The sequence below is a fragment of the Carassius gibelio genome, chromosome A20 (genome assembly GCF_023724105.1).
Source record: "Carassius gibelio isolate Cgi1373 ecotype wild population from Czech Republic chromosome A20, carGib1.2-hapl.c, whole genome shotgun sequence".
NCBI classification, from domain to species: domain Eukaryota; kingdom Metazoa; phylum Chordata; class Actinopteri; order Cypriniformes; family Cyprinidae; genus Carassius; species Carassius gibelio.
In genome coordinates this window covers 16,220,926-16,240,561 of record NC_068390.1, presented here as the reverse complement: position 1 = coordinate 16,240,561, position 19,636 = coordinate 16,220,926, and the positions used below count along the sequence as shown (strand labels likewise).

At 37.6% G+C, this 19,636-nt stretch overlaps 2 protein-coding genes across 3 annotated transcripts; one reads left to right on the top strand and one right to left on the bottom strand.

Moving 5' to 3' along the window:
* Positions 1–1,198: 1,198 nt before the first annotated feature.
* On the bottom strand, positions 1,199–7,597 carry LOC127938296 (solute carrier family 35 member F6). 2 transcript variants are annotated; one of them, XR_008148659.1, is made up of 7 exons: positions 7,385–7,597; positions 4,999–5,071; positions 4,575–4,746; positions 4,113–4,328; positions 3,826–3,936; positions 2,145–2,706; positions 1,199–1,918 (listed from the first exon to the last, which is right to left on the bottom strand). XR_008148659.1 is itself a non-coding variant. In XM_052534808.1 (6 exons), the coding sequence occupies exons 1-6, from the start codon at positions 7,459–7,461 to the stop codon at positions 2,228–2,230; spliced, it is 1,128 nt and encodes a 375-aa protein (XP_052390768.1). In that variant the 5' UTR covers positions 7,462–7,597; the 3' UTR covers positions 1,199–2,227. The 2 variants fall into 2 exon arrangements, 1 of the variants encoding a protein (XP_052390768.1); XM_052534808.1 differs by having other exon boundaries at positions 1,199–2,706.
* A 1,014-nt stretch (positions 7,598–8,611) lies between these two features.
* Positions 8,612–19,574, top strand: LOC127938294 (mitotic deacetylase-associated SANT domain protein). The gene is made up of 13 exons (XM_052534806.1): positions 8,612–9,054; positions 10,271–11,842; positions 12,862–13,098; positions 14,478–14,790; positions 15,593–15,659; positions 15,747–15,889; positions 15,993–16,096; positions 16,517–16,592; positions 16,750–16,838; positions 16,936–17,058; positions 17,238–17,351; positions 17,466–17,677; positions 18,561–19,574. Exons 2-13 carry the CDS (start codon positions 10,502–10,504, stop codon positions 18,793–18,795), a joined length of 3,054 nt encoding a protein of 1,017 aa, XP_052390766.1. The 5' UTR covers positions 8,612–9,054; positions 10,271–10,501; the 3' UTR covers positions 18,796–19,574.
* The last annotated feature ends 62 nt before the right edge of the window (positions 19,575–19,636 follow it).

Sequence of the window (19,636 nt, the reverse complement as noted above, 5' to 3'; positions counted from 1 at the left end):
AACTTTGTTTGTGTTCAAAATGTATAAAAATGAACATAATAAGTGAGTACACCATGAATCCATTTTCCAAACCGTGTTTTTAGCTTGTCCTGAATCACTAGGGTGCAAGTAGCTCCGGCTACAATGTTCTTCCGCAAGACGCAAGCAGTTCTGTTTATTAACCGCTAGAGCGTCAAAAGTTCCCTACTGCAGCTTTAACTGTGTTTAAATTTATTTTCATAGATGAAGCTCACGATTTTGGAAAGGGGCTTTACATTTCCGGCGAGTGTTGCAGTGTTCGGCCAATCACAATGCAGTGGGTCAGTTGGCCAATCAGAACAGACTGTGCTAGTCGGAAGGAGGGGCTTTGTGGAAAACTGTGCATTTGAGATAGGCAGGGCATAGAGGACCTACAATAATGTACAGTAGGGCTGCACGATATTGGGAAAAATTTACATTGCAATATTTTATTTTTCTGCGATATATATTGCGTTATGAAATAAAAAAATATTCTTACAAACAAAAATGGGGTGAGCAAACTTACATTCTCATTTTAAATTATTTAAACATCGACACCATCGTGTCAATTGATTAATATGCGCGAGGGAGAGAGAGAGCAAGACAGCGCTCGTGTTGTTTGAATACATTGAGCGTGCGGCCGGGGCTCGCTTTGCACGCGCGCTCTTTCTCTCTCAGGCCGGTAACAGGTGCAATATAAATAGGCGTCGGCTCTATTTCTAGCATGCACGTGTTTTCCGCGCGGCGAGACGCGTGTCTCATGCAGGCTGTCTGCAAGCTCTAACCTGTTAACATGGGAGCCGAATTAAAAACGGACACGCCACGCAGCTGAGATGCTTGCGCCACGCATCTAGTGTGTCGCCGGCCGCGCGCTCGCGCTCTCTCTCTCTCTCTCTCTCGCGTGCGCTCTTTGGCCCATACAGTTAATGAATAACGGATCAACTACGACAGCCTACATCGCACATCCTGCGATGTGACTATCGTGGATTTGTACATCGCGATATCGATGCTTAAACAACACATCGTGCAGCCCTAATGTACAGTATTATAAACCATGTCAACATATTCTATTACACCACATAATGAAAAAAAAAACATCATATGACCCTTTTATGCTGTACATAAGAAAAGCACAATATTATCATTATTTTGGTGGTTACATTTTGTGGAATTACGCAGATCAGAATAGTCACTGAAACAGTTCTTTCCTTTTCATGTTTTCATTTAACAGAAATGCATCCACAAAGTACAAATGTTTCTTCTAAGAATGTGAGAGGGATTTATACATTCATGCAGACAGATGTCAGTTTTACAATTTTAGTAAAAACTACACTGTTTTTGAGACTAGGGTTCTTCGTATATTACTCCATTAAAAAAAAAAGAAAGAAAAAAATCTAACGTATTTTCCGGACTATAAGTTGCACTTTTTTTCATAGTTTGGCTAGTCCTGCGACTTATAGTCAGGTGCGACTTATTTATCAAAATGAATTTGACATGAAGAAATTAACCAAGAGAAAATATTACCATCTACAGCCGCCAGAGGGCGCTCTATGCTGCTCAGTGCTCCTGTAGTCTACACTGAAGACAGAGAGCGCCCTCTCGCGGCTGTAGACGGTAATGTTTTCTCTTGGTTCTTGGTTCTAAATAAATGTGACTTAAAGTCCAGTGCGACTTATTGTCTGAAAAATACGGTAACATAATATTTACTGGCGTTAAACTTATGAAGTGATATTTCCATCATTTCATAAACCAAATATACATGGACTGGCAGAAGAGTTTCTTGTCAGTACACAATACCCGTTTCACAGATCACTAAAAATATTCCTCAGATAAAATGGTTAGAGAAACAATGTCCATTTAACAACCGCACATCGTGTAAACAAAAAAAGGTTTTGAACCCTATAAAACACAGAATTAAAAACTTTAAAATATTATTCTATGATTTTTTTTTTGGCATTGGAATCATGTGAAAATGGTTCCCTTTCCTAAAGTGAAAAAAAATTGCATTCAAAACCATTTTAAAATCCAAGCACTAAACTATCCTTTTCTTTTTTTTTACTGTTGGGACATGCCCACAGAAATGGCTGTAGGGAATAAGTAGTGATGGTTCCTAAGTATTGAATCAAACTCGAAAACAATACTAAAACGTTATTCTTTCTTCAAATGGAAATAGCAGTTAAAACTAAAAACAAAAATGCCTTGTGGGCAGCATTTTGTTCAAAGTCCAATATTAGCTCTCATTTGCAGCTTTTCCTCCACCAAGCAGCCTCTCTCTCTCTGGGGCTTCTTCCTCCTCTGCTCTCTGCCCTCCAGGGCAGCAGGGCAGTTTGGCCATCAAGGGCGTGTGGAGTCCATTGTACAACGCTGTACCAAGGAGTAGAATGATGAAGCCTAAAATCTGTAGGCCGTGGAATACCTCCCAACCCAGTGCCAAACTCACGACCCAGATGACCACAGTACGCAGACTGTCCAGCACCATGCGAGTAGTGGCACTTATTTCCTTGGTGACGCTGATGCCGGCGAAGTTAAAGAAGGCAATGCTCACAGTGTTGCCCAGCAGTGCCAGTAAAATGAGAGGCTTATGACCAATCTGACAGAAGGCATCCAACGCGTCTTCAAGGACCTGCCGTGGGTTGTCTGCAAAACTTCCCACATGGATGTAGAACATTGGGATGAGGAGCAAAGAGAGGATGAAAAATCCAAAAAAACCTAAGAAAGAGAGATAAAAGTCAAATAAGACACTGAGAAACAAATCAGTAAAAAAGTGCAAAAAAAATTTATAAACAAAAAATTGCCTGTTTGTCAGTAGATATTCATCATTAACGAAGGTATATTTGGCAGCATTTTTCTGATTTGACAGTAACAATGAATGGGGAAGGATTGGGAGCGAAATAACCTCAAACCCACTGCTTCAAGTCAGAGAACATAATCACTCATTTGTAACAGCATTGACAGATAAGATTAAAAACAGAGATCTCCTAAAAAGGGTCTAGCAAACACCTATGGTAATGACAACATTTGGTTGTTGGCCAATTAGTATTGTTTGTTCTAGTAATCTATAGTACCTTTGATTAATTGCTTATTTAATCTTTTTAACAGTTAACCTTTTCTAGCAATTGATCACAAACAATAAAAACTAACTAAATAATTACATTTCTTTTGAATTTTAATTCAAACAAGTTTTGAAGAAAAAAAAAACTAAATTTAAGCAGCACAACTGTTTTCAAAAATGATAATAAGAAATTAAGTTCTAAATCAGAATATTAGAATGTTTTCTGAAAGGATCACATGATACATAAGACTGTTGCACCAATCTTGAATTTTCATAGCCATTTGAAATTAGATGCAACCACTGAATTTTTATCACGAATCGATCCAAAATGAATTCTAAACACTTGTAACGTAGCAATGTTTGCTTTAAATATTTGAAGCAAAACAATATATAAAACATCTGCACAAAACAAATCCAGCAGATGAGCTTAATGAGATGCAAATTCACTCTCTGACAATAGGTGGCGCTTATGGAACAGCAGCGATACAGCATTTCCTTGGTTACTGCTGTAAAAACTGCAGCTCTGCTCTTATAAACACTACTTGAATACGCATTATACAGAGGCAAGTTGAAAAGAAAACGCCATGTAAAGTTTTCTAAAGTCAGTTCCCCTCTTTCTGTCTTTGGACTCTATTCCGCACATCGTGAACAGTGAGCTGCTCTGCCTGCTACAGTATTTTCTCCTCTTTGCATGCATCTTCAGCATCGCTAGCCTCTGTTAACATCCTGTTTACAGACTTAATATAATAACAATGGCAATATATTAAAAAATTTACCTTCAGTCCCGACAGCCTTCAGTGGATGCACATTGTGCTTATAAACAAACTTCTCCTCTAAGACCATCTGGACTGCAACAATAATTTGTGCCATGATGATCAAAAGGTCCCCTGTAAGACAAGATCAAAAGATAATCAGTGCAACAGTCCAATCAGATAGAAATGCAAGATACAATCAAATAAAAACAAAATCCTGATCTCCAGCCTACGAGAACATTTTCTGATTTGTAAAAGACAAATAATCATTGCGTATGCTTAAAAACATTCAGCAGCAGGTAACTACTGACCTGTGATAACCTCACTGAGCTTACGGGAGTCATTCCCATGGCCGCTCATAAAGTCTGCCAGGCCAACCACCACCAGACCAAGGATAGTGAATAGGATCCCAATCCACTGGCTGGGCTGCAGTCGCCGACCTAAGAATGCTACAGACAACAGTCCAGTGAAGATGATCACAGCTCCTCGCAGCATCTGGAAACTAGAGGCGCTGGTCATGTTCAGTGCTAGAGATGTAAAGAAAGAGGAACGAAAACACAAGCACAGAACCTGTTTAAGTCAATCCAAGAACAGAAGTTTCAGCTATTATTAATCTAAACTTGACCATATATAGTTTTAAAGAAGATAATACACAGTTCATTTACTTATACTGCTGAAACTGTAACCATACAAAGCTGGTTGTAAATTGATGAACCTACTCTTTAACAACTAAAGACTACTGACACAATATACTCCACACGTTGGATACTCACCAACATACATGATGGATGTTCCCAACATGTCACAAAGTGCAGGCGGGAGGAAAAGTAGGGGGTTAAAACTTTGGCCCGGAACCATCGTAGGCTCAGGTTTGCGCCGATCATGACAAAGGAGAATGTGGAACACCACCAGACAGGACAGTTCCCCCAAAAACATTCCCACAGCCTGGAAGGGGGAGACGGGGAGATGAGCAGTGAAGAGAGAAGTCATTTATTATTAAGATGCATTTAAGAAAAGCAAGAGAGACAGGGAAAAGTGACGTGAAGAGAAGGACATTGAGTCAAAGCCAGTTCTCACTTTGCCAAAACATAAATAACTCTTTCAGTTCTGTTTCCTGAGAGGTACTGAAAAAATTAGCTGAGAAAAGTTTGATGTGAATAGTGTGTCGTTATCTCGAGGATAGATAAATATCATTACCTGTACAAAAGGGTGGGAGAAGGCATGGTTTGGGGTGCCACTACATCCCGGTGCAGAGAACATATCAGCCCATCTAGAAGAAAATAAAAAAAGATGTATGCACTTTGAGTGCCTAGAAAAGCACTGTATAAATGTAAGGAATAATTATTAATAATAATTAAAGGGGGGGTGAAATGCTATTTCATGCATACTGAGTTTTTTACACTGTTAAAGAGTTGGATTCCCATGCTAAACATGGACAAAGTTTCAAAAATTAAGTTGTATGATTGAAGGAGTATTTCTGTTCCAAAAATACTACTTCCGGTTTGTCACAAGTTTCGGAAAGTTTTTTTCGAGTATGGCTCTTTGTGACGTTAGATGGAGCGGAATTTCCTTATATGGGTCCTGAGGGCGCGTCTGCCGGAAGAGCGCGCTCTCCCGTATAGCACAGCACTGAGAGCACAACAGACTTCACTGATCAAAGCAAGAGCGTCGCGAAATGTCACAAAAGGAGGGTGTTTTTGGTTGCCAGGGCAAGACAACCCTGCACAGATTACCTAAAGAGAAACAGCATTAAGGGACCAGTGGATGGAGTTTATTTTTACAGAGCATCAACGGAGTTGTGTAAGTGTTTGTGTTTGTTCCCCTGCATTTCGAAGATGCTTGTTTTACAAACAAGGCCCAGTTTGACGACGGATTTGCACATCATTTATTTCTTAAGGATAATGCAGTCCCAACGAAAAAGGGTCATAATCGTGTGTTGGAACCGCATGTGGTGAGTAAAACTGCTTCAAATATCTCTTTGTTGTTAACTTAGCTATCGGTGCGTAAGCACATCAAGTAAACAACATGCGATGTTGTCATCAAACTGCACTTTCCACATGTACAGCTTAAAAAAAAAAAAAAAAAAAAAACGACAAAGTGGAACTTAATCATTTTCCAAAACCGCTAAGCAAATATATATACAGTTTCAGTACATACCACATAGAGCCGCTGTTGTTGCTGCTGCTCTTGTTAAATTTCAGCCTCTGGATCATAAATATACGCTGAATCTGACTGTTAGCAATGGTTTGTTTTGGTTGGTTTTGTCCTCAGGTAATGTCACAGCTTCCAAACGCTATCAGCGCAAAAGCCTACTGGCTCTCGTGATTCTTTAGCTCCGCCCACACGTCACGCCTACAGACGCTCATGTTTTTCCGGAAAAAATCGGTACAGACTATCTTTCTCTTATGAATATAATAAAACTAAAGACTTTTTGGAGTTATGAAGGATGCAGTACTACTCTATAGGTACTCAAGATTAACAGGATATTGAGTGAAAACGAGCATTTCACCCCCCCTTTAAATTTATAAATGTGATATTAAAATTCATCAAACTTAATGTGCATTAATATGCAGTATAACAGTAAATAAAGCTCTCATCGCAAACATTTGCTCAAAGATAGTTTAAGTTTGGGACTGCACACAAATCCATTTGTCAAAACCAGTGTTGTTGTTTTTTGGTCACATCCACCTTTAAACTACTCAACTTATGTCACTATAAGTTTAATAAGTAACTATGCACATGGGACACTAATGTCATTTTTACAACTATGAAATGACAATGCATGACTGACATAAAGCCTCATGATGAAGAATAGAGTTTATCAAATAAACCTTAACAAACAGATTTTAACAACTCCTTTAGATTTAACAATTTGACTTGATTTTAGAAAGAATAGTAGGTACTGTAAGAACCGAGTGTGCAAATAGTTAAGTGTTAAAACAGAGATGCTTCAGTGCCAGTTTTCCAGCAGATACTAAGTGAAGTGTGGTATCAAATAACGTCTGCCTAGAAACATCAAGCTTCTGTTTTAGATACAAAGATGTATCAAATTACAAGTTACTTAAGAGCATTTATAGCAGACATCTTTTGACTCAATGGTCCACTAAGTTTAACGCTGCGATTGCACTATTGACTAATAGTCACAAGGGTTTTGGTGGCAGAATTGCTGATTTTGCAGCATCAACATGTCCCACACGTCGGATCTTCACAAATTCACGTGAGTCGTCTAATCATCTTGTCCTAAAATGTTACATTTTCAATTTCGTCTGTATATGTAAAGTAATTAATTAATTTAACATTAAATTAATATGTAAAGTGCATATACAATCTTTCTTTCATCTAATTTTTGCTTACATTAACACAAAAAACATGATCCAGATTCACTCTTTTGAGATATTACACAATAACATTACACACGTTCACAAAATAATAAGGACACTGCGTATAGTTTTGTAAAAGAAAACGTGAAAGCATCATTGTCTGTCCTATTCATAGAAGCAAACCAATATTCGGTTCGTTTAACCAATATAAGTTAGCAAAAATGTCATGTAAACGAACACCATCCAGTGCGTGTGCTACTTACTTCGCGGATAGTGTGTTAAGGGAGCCTGTGGTGAGCATCAGACCCGCGAGAAAGAGCTGATATTTTGTCCAAGCCATGGTGAGTGTGGGACTGAGTGACCACGAACATCAGACACTCAGGCTAGCTTGAAATTTGTCTTTCTTGCTTATGATGAGTACGACGGTCTAAACCGGTCGTTGCTCTGTATGCAAATCATATGATGGCGATCACGTGACACACCAGCTGACGCCTTACTTCCGCAAATCTTCAATGTAGAGTTTCACAGATCTTCTGCTTTAATATGATATACTAATTATATATGAACAGCCAAGCAATCAACATGTGACCAGGACAACACAGTAATTTGAGAAAAAATATGAATAAAATGTGTTCGACTACGATATGTTTATTTCCTGACTTGTTGGTACAATAAATAATAAACATATATTTACAGTATTAGATAGCTAAAACACTTAACGTTATTTAATTCAGGATACAGTATTACACGGCGAATTCTTATACAAGATTCCTTCGTTCCAGATGTTTAATTAGAAGAGTAAAATTAGCAAACAAACTCTGAAGTTGGCTTGAAAAGCCTTGTTTGAAAGTTTGAAGCAGTTGTAAAAACTTGAAGTTTGAAAGTTCAGACAGATTAGATAGAAGTTAAGTTAACATTAGATAGCATGTTTCTAGCATTATTTAACATGTTACTGCGTAATTAGCATTGCTAGCTTGATTCTAACACGATGTTTATGTTATTAACATGATTATCATGTCAGCATGTTGTTAGCTTGTTTCTAGCATGATTAGCATGTTGTAAGCATGTTTACCAAGCAGCTAACCTAGACTGGCTAACTAATCTTATCTGGCCTAAACTGGAAATAGCAGGTTTAAGCTTCGTTTGTCTTTTAGCAGGTCTCCCAGCTTGACCAGCTAAAAAGTAATACAACATAAAAATCAACCTGGGAGACCAGCTAAAGCAGCCAACCAGCTGTTCTCGTTGCTTGGGGTTTGTTCGTTTTTTGATAAGGAGCCTGACAGGTTCAACATTATAGAGAACCACGTCAACATGCATTTTTAATGACACAGTCAACGCATCATGTAATATATATTGAAATCATAAAAAGTGAAAGTGATACAAATATAAAGGTCTCCTGTTTTAGTTGGTCTCACTAATTAAATATTACACATTCCAGCAGTGCGCGAGAAGTTCCTTCCGTCCAATGACAGCGTGCGCCTTGTATCGCCTTCAGTCCGAAACGCGCTGATTGGCTGCGTCAGTGCGAACTGTTTTGTTGATAAATAACTTTGATGGATTGATTATTTTTCAAGAGGAGCCTCGAAATATACACGTCCTGCAAACAGTATCGGTAAAATTGCGCTTAAACAGCAGAATGTAAACAGGAAAACATGTTTAGTGACTACAACCGAAGAGTTCTCGGATAGCAAAAGTTGTTGAATCTGTCAGCCTTCATGTCGGAAAGGCCTCTCGATGCACTATGACATGGTATTTTCGCGTTTCAGATGTGCGCACTTGACGTCTAGGCGATTACGACAGACTGCATTGTTCGTGGTATGTAAATGGTCGTGCACGCTGTTGACTTTGCCCAGGGTTGGAACTGTTTTGTAAGGTGCTGTCACCCGAACTTGAAAAGTAAAGAAGGAGGACGTCAATACCATATTGCAACAGTGTAAGTACGATGCAATCTTAATCTGTTTCGTACACGACATTTCGTTCAATAAACCTAGAAGCGTAATGGAGCAAAGTGCACCAGACTGATACTTTGTCTTCTTATAGGGAAGTATGTAGGGTGGTTTGTTTTGCTGTGCAGCATTGATTATACAAATATTTTTTTATAACAAATGTTTTCATCGTGGTTGCTAGTTTGGGAGGGGTTGTCAGTGGGTTGAAAAGTAGTTCTGCTTGTTCTCTCTCTCTCTCTTTCTTACTCCTGTATTCTCTCCCTATCTCTCTCTCCCTTTCCCTCTTCACTTCCTGTAATTCTTGTTGTCTTGCATTGCTCTTTCACGCCCCTCCCATGCTGTCTGCTCTTGCCTTCTGCGTTTGTGTTTGTCAGGTTTCCTGGTTTTAGGCCACTATGTTCCTTCTCTATGTACAAGTCTTACCAAACAGCCATTAATTAATGATATGCAAAAGTATACTGCATTTCATTAGCTCTGTTCTTGTACCCTGCATAATGACAGTAAAGTTTAATCTAATCTAAAAAAAATTTTTTTTTGCACTTAATGTCCTGTCATTCTGAGAGTCAGTTTTGACATGCTATGGCGTGTTTTGTTATTGATATGAAGTTTACGTGACAATTCACCCTATTTATAATTCATTTTAACTGTTTTGAGGCTTCGTTTTCAAAATCTAATGGGATAACAAGCATCAAAATTTGATTTCAACCATTCGTTTCACTATGATTTCAATCTTTAAAATGGCCTTACTCTTGTTAAGTTTTCACAGAATGCAGAATACATTATGAAGGATGATTTTATATAAAACAGTAAATCACACACACACACACACACACACACACACACACACACACAAGACTTAAACTGGGTTTTCACAGGCACAGTCACAAGTGTTTTGCAATGTTGCACAAAAACATAAAATATAATTTTTCCTTAAATCTCATACTTTGTCCCTTCAGGGGCTCAGTACATCATAGAATATGTGTATCCAAATTATTGTATGTATCCGTAGCATTTTTTTATGTATTTTTGAATAAATGAATAATATGGAGACAAAATAAAATGAGTGGCATGTCATTGACCAATTTTATTTTAACTTTTTCTTTTGTTTTTTGTTTTGTTTGTTTTGTGTATAATGCATACATCATTATACTCCTATTGTGACTGACTTCAAAACCTTCCTTTTTGTCTTTCTCTCCTTTTTAGAACATTTCCTGTGACTGAGGAATGACTGAATTTTTAAATATTTACACCACCTTTATACTGCAGTATAAAAGCAAGAGGGGAGGTGGCGCTTCTAGACCCCACAACATAGTGCTTGTGCTCTGCTCTGCAAAATCTTTTATTTTTTACATCCGGCCTGGTTATTAGCTAACTTTAAACTGAACTGCTGAATGCCTCAGGTTTTTGCTTGTCTTATAGTCTCACACAATTGCCATGAGTCTTTCTCCACACCAGAGTGGAACCATAAACAGTATTAGCAAGCAGAATGTTGAAGCCATTGGGGAAACCATGCAGCATTCAGGGGATCTCTTCTACAATGTGGGTACTCAGTCCTTGGAGCAAACTCACAGCAGCCCAGAGGTTTTGGTGGATTCTAGCCCTGAAGTCCAGGGCCTTTACAAATCTGATAAAGCCTATCAGGTCCGGGGCCATTTTCAGCAATCGGGACCAGTAAACTGGGTGCCTCAAAACCCAATGCAGACGGCGACTTGGATTCAGGGTGTCCCGAACATGAACAAGTGGTCACAGAACTTTGGCCCTTCTCTAGGTGGTATAGATGACCCAAGAGGCTTTCACAAAAGTCATGAAATGGAGGCTGTAAAGCTGGAGAAGCATTCACCAAGTTCATCACAGTCCTACACAGACACTGTTCACGTTCCCGGGGCAGACTGGGACCATCACACGATGGCTGCCATGCATCATACTCAATTTAATGCGCTCCAACAAAGTCACAGACCAGCAGACCTCCAGTATCAGCCACAGGGAATGCATCACGATGTGTCCGACTCCACTTTGCAGCCCTTTCAGTTGGCATTCGGACCTACCCAGCAACCACAGGCACCTGGTTTCCAACAAGTCTTCCAAGGCAACAATGTGCCTTTAAATATGAATTATAATGAGAAACCGAAATCGCAACAGCAACTCTTGCAGTTGCAACAGCAGCAGCAGCAGCTTCATCGTCAGCACCAGATGCAACAGTTACAGCAAATGCATCAGTTGCAGCAGCAGAAACAACAACAACAACAACAGCAGCAGCATCAGATGCAACAGCAGCAACGTCTGCAGCAAATGCAACAGCAATACCAACAACAGAAACATCTGCAACAGATGCAGCAGCAACAGCATGCACGAGAGACTACAGAAAAGCAGAGAGTCAGACAAGATGTTGAGTCACAAGATCTTGCCAGCGCTCGGGCAAAAACAGAACTGAGCCATACCCAGCTCATAGTCCCTCAACCACAACATCCTGTTCCTCAGGAAGCAAATTATCAGGAGTCTGGATCTGCAGAGGACACTCCAGAACTCCAGGAGACCCCAAAAAAACGCCAGGTCCTCCCTCGCCGCTCTCGACGACTCTCCAAAGATGGAATCTCTCCTCAAGGCAACCAGACATCAAATGACAAGGTTTCTTCCCAGAATGGAGGAGGTGGTGTAGTCCAAGAACCTGCGGTAGGGGTCATCCAAAGCACTCCGAGACGACGGAGGGCCTCAAAGGAGATCAACCTTGAGACTCTTGCTCAAAAGGCTTCAGAGATGGATTTTTTGCCAGCAAAGGTGAGCCTATTTCACTTGGAAATCCGTTTGAAGCCTTTTTTACAACAGTGGAATAGCAGAAATATGTTCTCATATTAAATGTAATATATTAGAACATGTTGGGCTTGAAATAATATGCTGATATGGTACTCAGGAAACATCTTTTGTTATTATTAATCATAAAAACAGTTGTGCTGCTTAATATTTTTGTGCACACGTGAAACATTTTTCAGGATTTTTTGATGCCTAGTAAGTTTAAAGGACCACATTTATTTTAAATATAAATCTTTTGTGACATAATAAAGATCTTTATTGTCACTTTTATAAATTTAATGTTTTTGAATAGAAGGACTTAATTCAAAACAGTTATCTTACTAACCACAAACTTTTAAATGGTTAGCATGCATGTATGTGTATGTACATATACTGGCATGTTTGCTGCTTTAATGGTGTACTATGTTGAATTAGCTCATTCAAAACCTAAAAATTTCCATTGCTGACTCTAGTAAGAATTTGAAGCTGGGTGAAACGTGTCACCGGCTTTATAACTAATCAAACAATAAAAGTAAACAATACAGTTGAAGTTTATGCAGTTATTGAGGATTGTAAAGCAGTCTGGTGAGCAACTGCATGTCTGCACACCTTTACATTCCACGCTCGCTCAAAATCCATTCAGTTGAATTTGGGAGGAGCTGAATCACCAAGCCTTATTTGCAAACATCTGTCTGATCCAAGCCTCACAAAACAAGAAGTTCATGGTATGAAATTCATTCTTTAAAATATCGCAGACTTTAGATATTTCAATGTAGAGTTACAGGACCGATACAGCTCTATATGTTTGAGGTGGTTGTTTAAAAAAAAAAAACATTTGAAAATCTTAGCCTGTAATGGTGTTTTCAGGACAGAGTAACTCATCTAGCTCTGTGACTCAGTTAAACGCTGCTGGTTGCTTACACACAATTTTATTTGTGCTTCTCTATCTTTTGTTTTTTCTTCTCCATTCATATTTTATTCTGTCTTTTTCTGTCTTCTATTAATAGTGTGAGGATGTTACCCCTGGTAAACCAGCTGGGATGGCACCACTAGTCATCCCAGTCTCGGTCCCAGTTCGGAGAGGTCAAACTCAAATGGAAGCACCGGGCAGCTGGACACCGCTGGATAGTGTTCGGCATCCCTCAGAGATTTCACATCCGCAGAGCCAGCCTGATTGTAAACCCTCTGTTATTGTAGCACACCGGCACTCAATAAAGAACTCAGCAGCCGAGAGCTTCATTCAGGTTAATACAGTTAATACAGGTTAATGCTAATGTTGCCAAGTCCACTTATTATAAGATACTATAGGCTTGTCGCTTACAGGGTTGAGCAGTTGCGGGGTTATGTATTTTTTAGGGATATATATATATATATATATATATTGATCTTGTTAGTGGTTTGCAGTCATAGGACTAAACTGCTTTATTGTTAATTCATGTATGATTGTGTTTCTCTGTCTGTGAACACCACTTGCAATTGCTATTTGCACATCAAAATATTGATGTCATTTTTGCCAGTGCTGCATGTGTCACTATATTACTGAACCCACAAAACAAAGTCTATTTTGACATTTGAAGTCATTTAATTCAGGAAATTTATGCCATCACAAGCTGCTTTTAATGCAACAGTAACACTTCACAATAAGGTTTAGTTTGTTAACATTTGTTAACTATATCAGTTAAGATGAATTAACAATGAGAAATACTTTTATAGCATTAATTAACCTTAGTTGATGCTGATTTGTAAATTCTTTTTATACTTTTTAAATAATTTTGTAAATTAAAAGTTATATCTGTTAATATTAGTTAATGCACTGTGAACTGAAATGAACAAAGAATGAACAATTGTATTTTTCTGAACTAACATTCACAAAGGTTAATAAATGCTGTAAAAATATATTGCTCATAGTTAATGACGTTGACTAATTAAAGCTTATAGTAAAGTGTTACCAAAAATTCTTAAATAATACAATTCATAGACTTCAATGCATACATATTAGATTAAGTATGTACTAATCTTAATATGATAGTAAGCGAAAATAAAGTGGGTTGCATTAATGTGTCTTTTGAGGGTTTTTTATGCTGTGCTAAGGTAGTTATTTTGTCCTTAAATCGTATGGGAGATGGATGACTAGAAACGATTCAAGTAATGAAAAAGAAACATGTTTTTTCTAGAGCTTAATAGAAAACTGGAACACAATCCAATTAAAATGGAGAGCCATATGCATACTTAATGTCTCTAAACTCAGTCCTGCAGGGCCACTGTCCTTCAGAGTCTAGCTCCAGCCCTAATTAAACACTCCTGAACAGATCTAATCAAGGCCTTACTAGGTATAATAGCAACTTCCAGGCAAGTGTGTTGAGGCAAGTTGGAGCTAAACTCAGCAGGACACCGGCCCTCCAGGACCTGCTTTATGATATGCATGGGGTTGTTCAGTTTGGGCCTACCTTTCCAGACTGGGTCGCTTGTTTTGGGCTTATTTTTTTCAGACCACGAAACCTGGTAACTCTGATTATTGCTCTTAAATCATTTCCACAATATTTTAGTTTGCTTTACTTTCACATTAGAACTGGCTTTTAAAAATTGTTAAAATATCTGTTTCTGCCATTTATGTTTGAATCAGGGTAAAGGACATGAGGACAAATCCAGGCGCCGTCCACGTCCCGAGCCTCTGGTCATACCTCAACCGTACCCTTTCATCGCCCCTTCTGTTTACTCCAGCATCACTCCGTACCAGAGCAATCTGCGCTCCCCTGTACGCCTGCTGGACCATGCCAGTATCATCCCGCCGTACACCCCTCCACCCATTCTTTCACCAGTGCGTGAAGGCTCTGGGCTCTACTTCTCTGCTGTCCTCTCTTCTATGGCAGCGGGCAGCCAGGTCCTGCCACCTCCATTCACTCCCCGCAGCGTTGCTCGAAGCTTGCTACGTTCAAGTGCGTTCCACATTAATTTTCATTTTAAAGGACTTTTTTATTGGTAAAAATTTACAGTAAGGTTTTAAACAAACATTTGCTAATGCATTAGTTCTAGTAAACTATCAATGAACAATAGTTTCTTACAGAATTTATTCATCTAGGTTAATTTACAGTATAAACACCGTATTGTTCATCAGTAGTTCATAATATTAGTAACTAATGTTAACATAACTTTTAATAATAATGCAGTAATATATTTGAAATAATGATAAATGTCATTAATATAATGCATTATTAGTTCATATCGTGCTACTGATGTTAATGTGAAGTGTAACTTTTTTTATTTTTACTATTTGTTTATTCATACTTAATAGATAAAACAGAAGTTAACATTAATTAGATATCATAAACTATCAATAAACTGGACATGCGTAGAGCATTTATTAGTCATTTATGTAAATTTACAGTATAAATACACTATTGTTTATTGTTAGTTCTTGTTCATAATGCATTCATTTGAATTTAAATAAAACTTCAAATGTCTGTTGTTTATTAGTTAATACATCATATTGTGTTAATGAACTAATATTGCTAACAAATTGAACCTTGTGTTACTGTATTATTAACTGTTAGTTCACTTTAACTAATGGAAACTTATACAGCCTTAATGTAATGCATTAAGATTTTTTCACTATTTGTTTATTTGTGTTTATCCTTCCTTAATGAATTGCAAGTGTAGATGAATTGTAGTTCATCATTGACATGATTAATCATTCCTGTCTCTCTCTCTTGCTTGCTGACTTTATTCTCTGCACTTTAGGCAGTTCTGAAATCAGCCCTCCTGCACTCTCAGTGATTGGAGAAGCAGCGCCTGTCAGCCTAGAACCGTGAGCATTTATTAAAATAAATATTAGCTATTCATTACAATCCCTGTCCTCTATTCACATATATTCTCCTTCTCTTACAAATTTTAGACGCATAAACATCGGCTCTCAGTATCAGGCAGAAATTCCAGAACTGTTGGATCGAACACTGGCCCTAAAGGACCAGCATAAAGCCACTTTGGTCTGGCTTCCTAAATCAGAGGCTGATTCTACGCCCTCCCAGGATACGAGACGTAACTTGTCTTTAGAGTGCATTGATATAGTTGATGTTCACAACTGCATGTAACACAGACATATGTCTCGCATACTTCTATTCCAATCCTTATTATTTTTCAGTTGATGACCTGATGATCCTGGTCTGCTCCAGTGCCGTGTATGGAGGAGGAACCAACCCGGAGCTAGCGCTACACTGCCTGCACGAGTGCAGAGGGGATGTCATGGTGAGCTCAGTCCTCAAAGCACAGCTGAGTGTACAGTGGAACCAAAAAGTGTTTGGACACTTGATTTACACTGAAAAATGTCAGCAAAATGTCTGACTTTAAAAATCTAATTGACACTTACTGTTAATGGAAAGAAGGATTTCTTTGTATATGTTTGATATATGTTGTGTTTATATTTTGTCTAATACAATCAAATTCATACCCTTTAGTAGACTTGGACTACAATTCACAAGTTTGACATGAGCAGTGTTTCTTAAAGAAGTATCTTAGACTCTTAAGGCTACATTTATTTAATCAAAAATACAATTAAATGTCACTTTCACTTTCAAATACTTGTTGGGGCTACTGTATTTGATGCATGTATGTAACTATTCACTATATGCATTCTGGATAAACAACAAATATGTTTTGGCTCTGTAGGAAGCTCTGGAAATGATGTTGATGAAGAATCCCATCTTCTCCAAGAACCACCATCTGGCGAACTACCACTATGCAGGTAGAAAATCATTTACATTTAATTGCTGATCTCACTGTGTTCATATTAAAAGCTATTTGACATGATGTTACTGTAAATGATAGTATTGCAATGCCGCAGATTATCTGTAATGTTATATGCTGAATAGAAAAACTTGATGTCCTTTAAATATTGTCAGGATCAGACTACTGGACTGTGGATGAAAAACAATACTTCAACAAGGGAATTTCTGCTCACAGGAAAGATTTCTTCTTGGTGCAGAAACTGGTATATAGTCTTTTTTTATGCTGGTTATGTACCTGTATTGATTCCTGTAAATCAAATTTCCTATTTTTAAGTTGACATTGTGTTTCTAATTTGGCAGGTGAGGAGTAAAACAGTGGCACAGTGTGTGGAGTTCTACTACACCTATAAGAAACAAGTAAAGATTGGCCGTAATGGTACATATACATATGGACCTTCAGACCCAGAGGATAACATCTCTTTGGTAAAGACTATTACTGCGTACTGCTTTTAGACATCGTCAGTGTCTTGACTACTAGCACAGTGCCTTCCAAATGTGTGAAACCAAGCTGAAAATCGTTATTAATTTAAATCTACTCAAGCAATTGGTATGAATGCTTAAAAAAATCTATATCATCAGTCTGTTCTTTTATTTCCAATAAGATTCATGTGAAACAAGCAGAGGAAGAAAATAATAGTAGACAACAGGAGGGAACACAAGACAATGTGGATAGCAGTCTACAAGATGTGACCAAGGCACTTCAAGACAATTTGAATGTAAGTATTTGGCTTGAAAGCATTCTCTAGTTTGTAAATAAATGTATTGAATACATCATAAAGACTGGAAAGTTAAAAAGTCGAATGAATATCTGATTTTACGGATTCGTCCAGGAGAGGGCAGCAGTGGCTCATGAGGAGCAGAAGAACAGCTCTGTGGAAGTGTCTTCAGGCATGATGCCAGTGGCTCAGCCCCACTTCAAAACACCTTCCCCTGCACCTCCGAAACCTCACCCTGACAATACTGCAAAGAAAAACAGAGCCTCAACTGGCAGCAAGAGTCAGGGAGAGCCAGAGGGTGTTTTCCCTTGCAAGAAGTGCAGTAGGTGAGTCAGAATGTGTCTTTGAATTTCTACTCCTTAAATTTGAAGCAACCGAGCCTGTCTTAGAACAGCTTTGTTCCAGAGGTTTCTAAGCACCTATATGATGGTTTACACTCTACTGTATTCATCATACTCTTAAGTAAGATAACAGTAAGAATTCTGCTTACTGTACTCTTTATCTCTGATCTCCAATATAGTTTCTTCCGTATTTGAATATCAGATCCCCAGTATTAATATTGCCATCACAGTTAATTTATTAAAATATGGCAATATATTATGTTAATATTACAGTAATAAATGCATTGGAAATATCCCAGTATTGTAACACCTAGACTGTGATTTTTCTCCAAATTACTTAATATATCAATATTTCAATATCAGCATATTATTTTGACAATTATTAATCTAGTTTTATAATAATTCATTATTTTACAATTCAGTATTTCAAAATAAAATATTTAGTTTCATTAATAATATTATCCTGATATTGCAACATCACAACAGTGACTTTAATATAGAATTCATTTAATAACATAAATTGAAATGTACTACTTATTAATCAAATTAATATAATATCATTACAGTTCTGTATTTAATATTAAATATAATGTCGTTGGTATGACGCCACGTAAACAATAAGCAAATGTCATGCCAGCCTTAAATATTATTCTGTAAAGCAGAAGGAAATGATTCCTAAAGGACAGATGCTTTTAAAATTCTTTTCTAATGCCCATGCTTTGATAAATCCTTATTCATACCATTCACTCAGCTAGTTTTTTTGCTAGTCAGTGGCTTTAGAAATGTCTTTCTTTTAGCATATGTCAAGCAGTTTCTTCATTTTAGGTGACTAGTATGAATTATAATGAGGTCTGTATACTGTATATAGAGTGTTCTATAAGGTGAAGAGCCGCAGTGCTCACATGAAGAGTCACGCCGAGCAGGAGAGGAAGGCAGCAGCACAGTGCCTAAGAGAAGAGGAGGAGCGGGCCGCGAAGGCAAGGCAGGAGATGCTCGAGGCAGCAAGGAGGAAGGAGGCAGAAAGAGGAGGGCAAGAAGAGAGCAGCGGAGCTGAGGAAAGCTCATTAGAGCTGGATGATGAGCAGGATGAGGACTGGCATTGAGCAAATACATGACTCTTTTAGTACTCCTCTTTAGTACCAATCTGTACCAAAAATGTGTCCAAAAAAAGTAGTTTATGATGTTTAAAATTATAAAGGTGTCTGAAATGCCTTTTTTATTTTTACCAAAATTTTATAAGAACTTTCCTTTGGTATATATATTTTTTATATTTGAATATATGACATATGATAAATATGATAACAAATGTAAAAAAGGTTTGCTGAGCTGATTGTTGAGATTTTCTAGAAGCGTATATCCTTTCACTTTGATTTTGATCAAAGTACCCAAACACATTTTGATTGCCTTCAATGAGATTGTATTATTATTATTAATTATTTTTTTTTTTACATGTTTATGTAATATACAAAATATGTACTTAAGAACACAATTAAAAATTCCCCTCATCTATCTATAGATAATTCACTTCACTATTTCTTGTGCATGAAATGTATATAATGCATAGAAATATATATGTTGACCTTTGTGTATTATATTGTGTACAATATTGATCCTGCCGGGTTTTTTTTCTTCTTTACTCTAAACATAAAAGAATGTGTATTTATGTTTTGAATACACTTTAAGGGGAGTGGGATATGTAGAATTAAGGGATTTTTTATGAAAGCTCGCATGTAAATAAAATCTGAAGTTTAGAAAAGCACAACAAAAACATTTTCAATATATTTCATCACATTTTTCACACTCTTTTGACTATTGTGGCCATGCTTGATATTTGCTTTATTTCAAAAATGTGTGCACAATAAAAACAAACTTCCAGTATAAACTTGTATTATTTTACTTGATAGAATAAATATGAAAAAAAAGTTCAATTATCACCAGCACTGG

Excerpts from the sequence above, each read along its gene's own strand:
- LOC127938296 (XM_052534808.1), bottom strand. The coding sequence starts at position 7,461 with ATGGCTTGGACAAAATATCAGCTCTTTCTCGCGGGTCTGATGCTCACC. Across the intron at positions 4,747-4,998 it reads TCTCCCACCCTTTTGTACAG|GCTGTGGGAATGTTTTTGGG; the intron begins GTAATGATATTT and ends TCCCCCTTCCAG. Across the intron at positions 4,329-4,574 it reads AACATCCATCATGTATGTTG|CACTGAACATGACCAGCGCC; the intron begins GTGAGTATCCAA and ends TTACATCTCTAG.
- LOC127938294 (XM_052534806.1), top strand. The coding sequence starts at position 10,502 with ATGAGTCTTTCTCCACACCAGAGTGGAACCATAAACAGTATTAGCAAG. Across the intron at positions 14,791-15,592 it reads TCGAAGCTTGCTACGTTCAA|GCAGTTCTGAAATCAGCCCT; the intron begins GTGCGTTCCACA and ends TCTGCACTTTAG. Across the intron at positions 17,352-17,465 it reads CACTTCAAGACAATTTGAAT|GAGAGGGCAGCAGTGGCTCA; the intron begins GTAAGTATTTGG and ends GGATTCGTCCAG.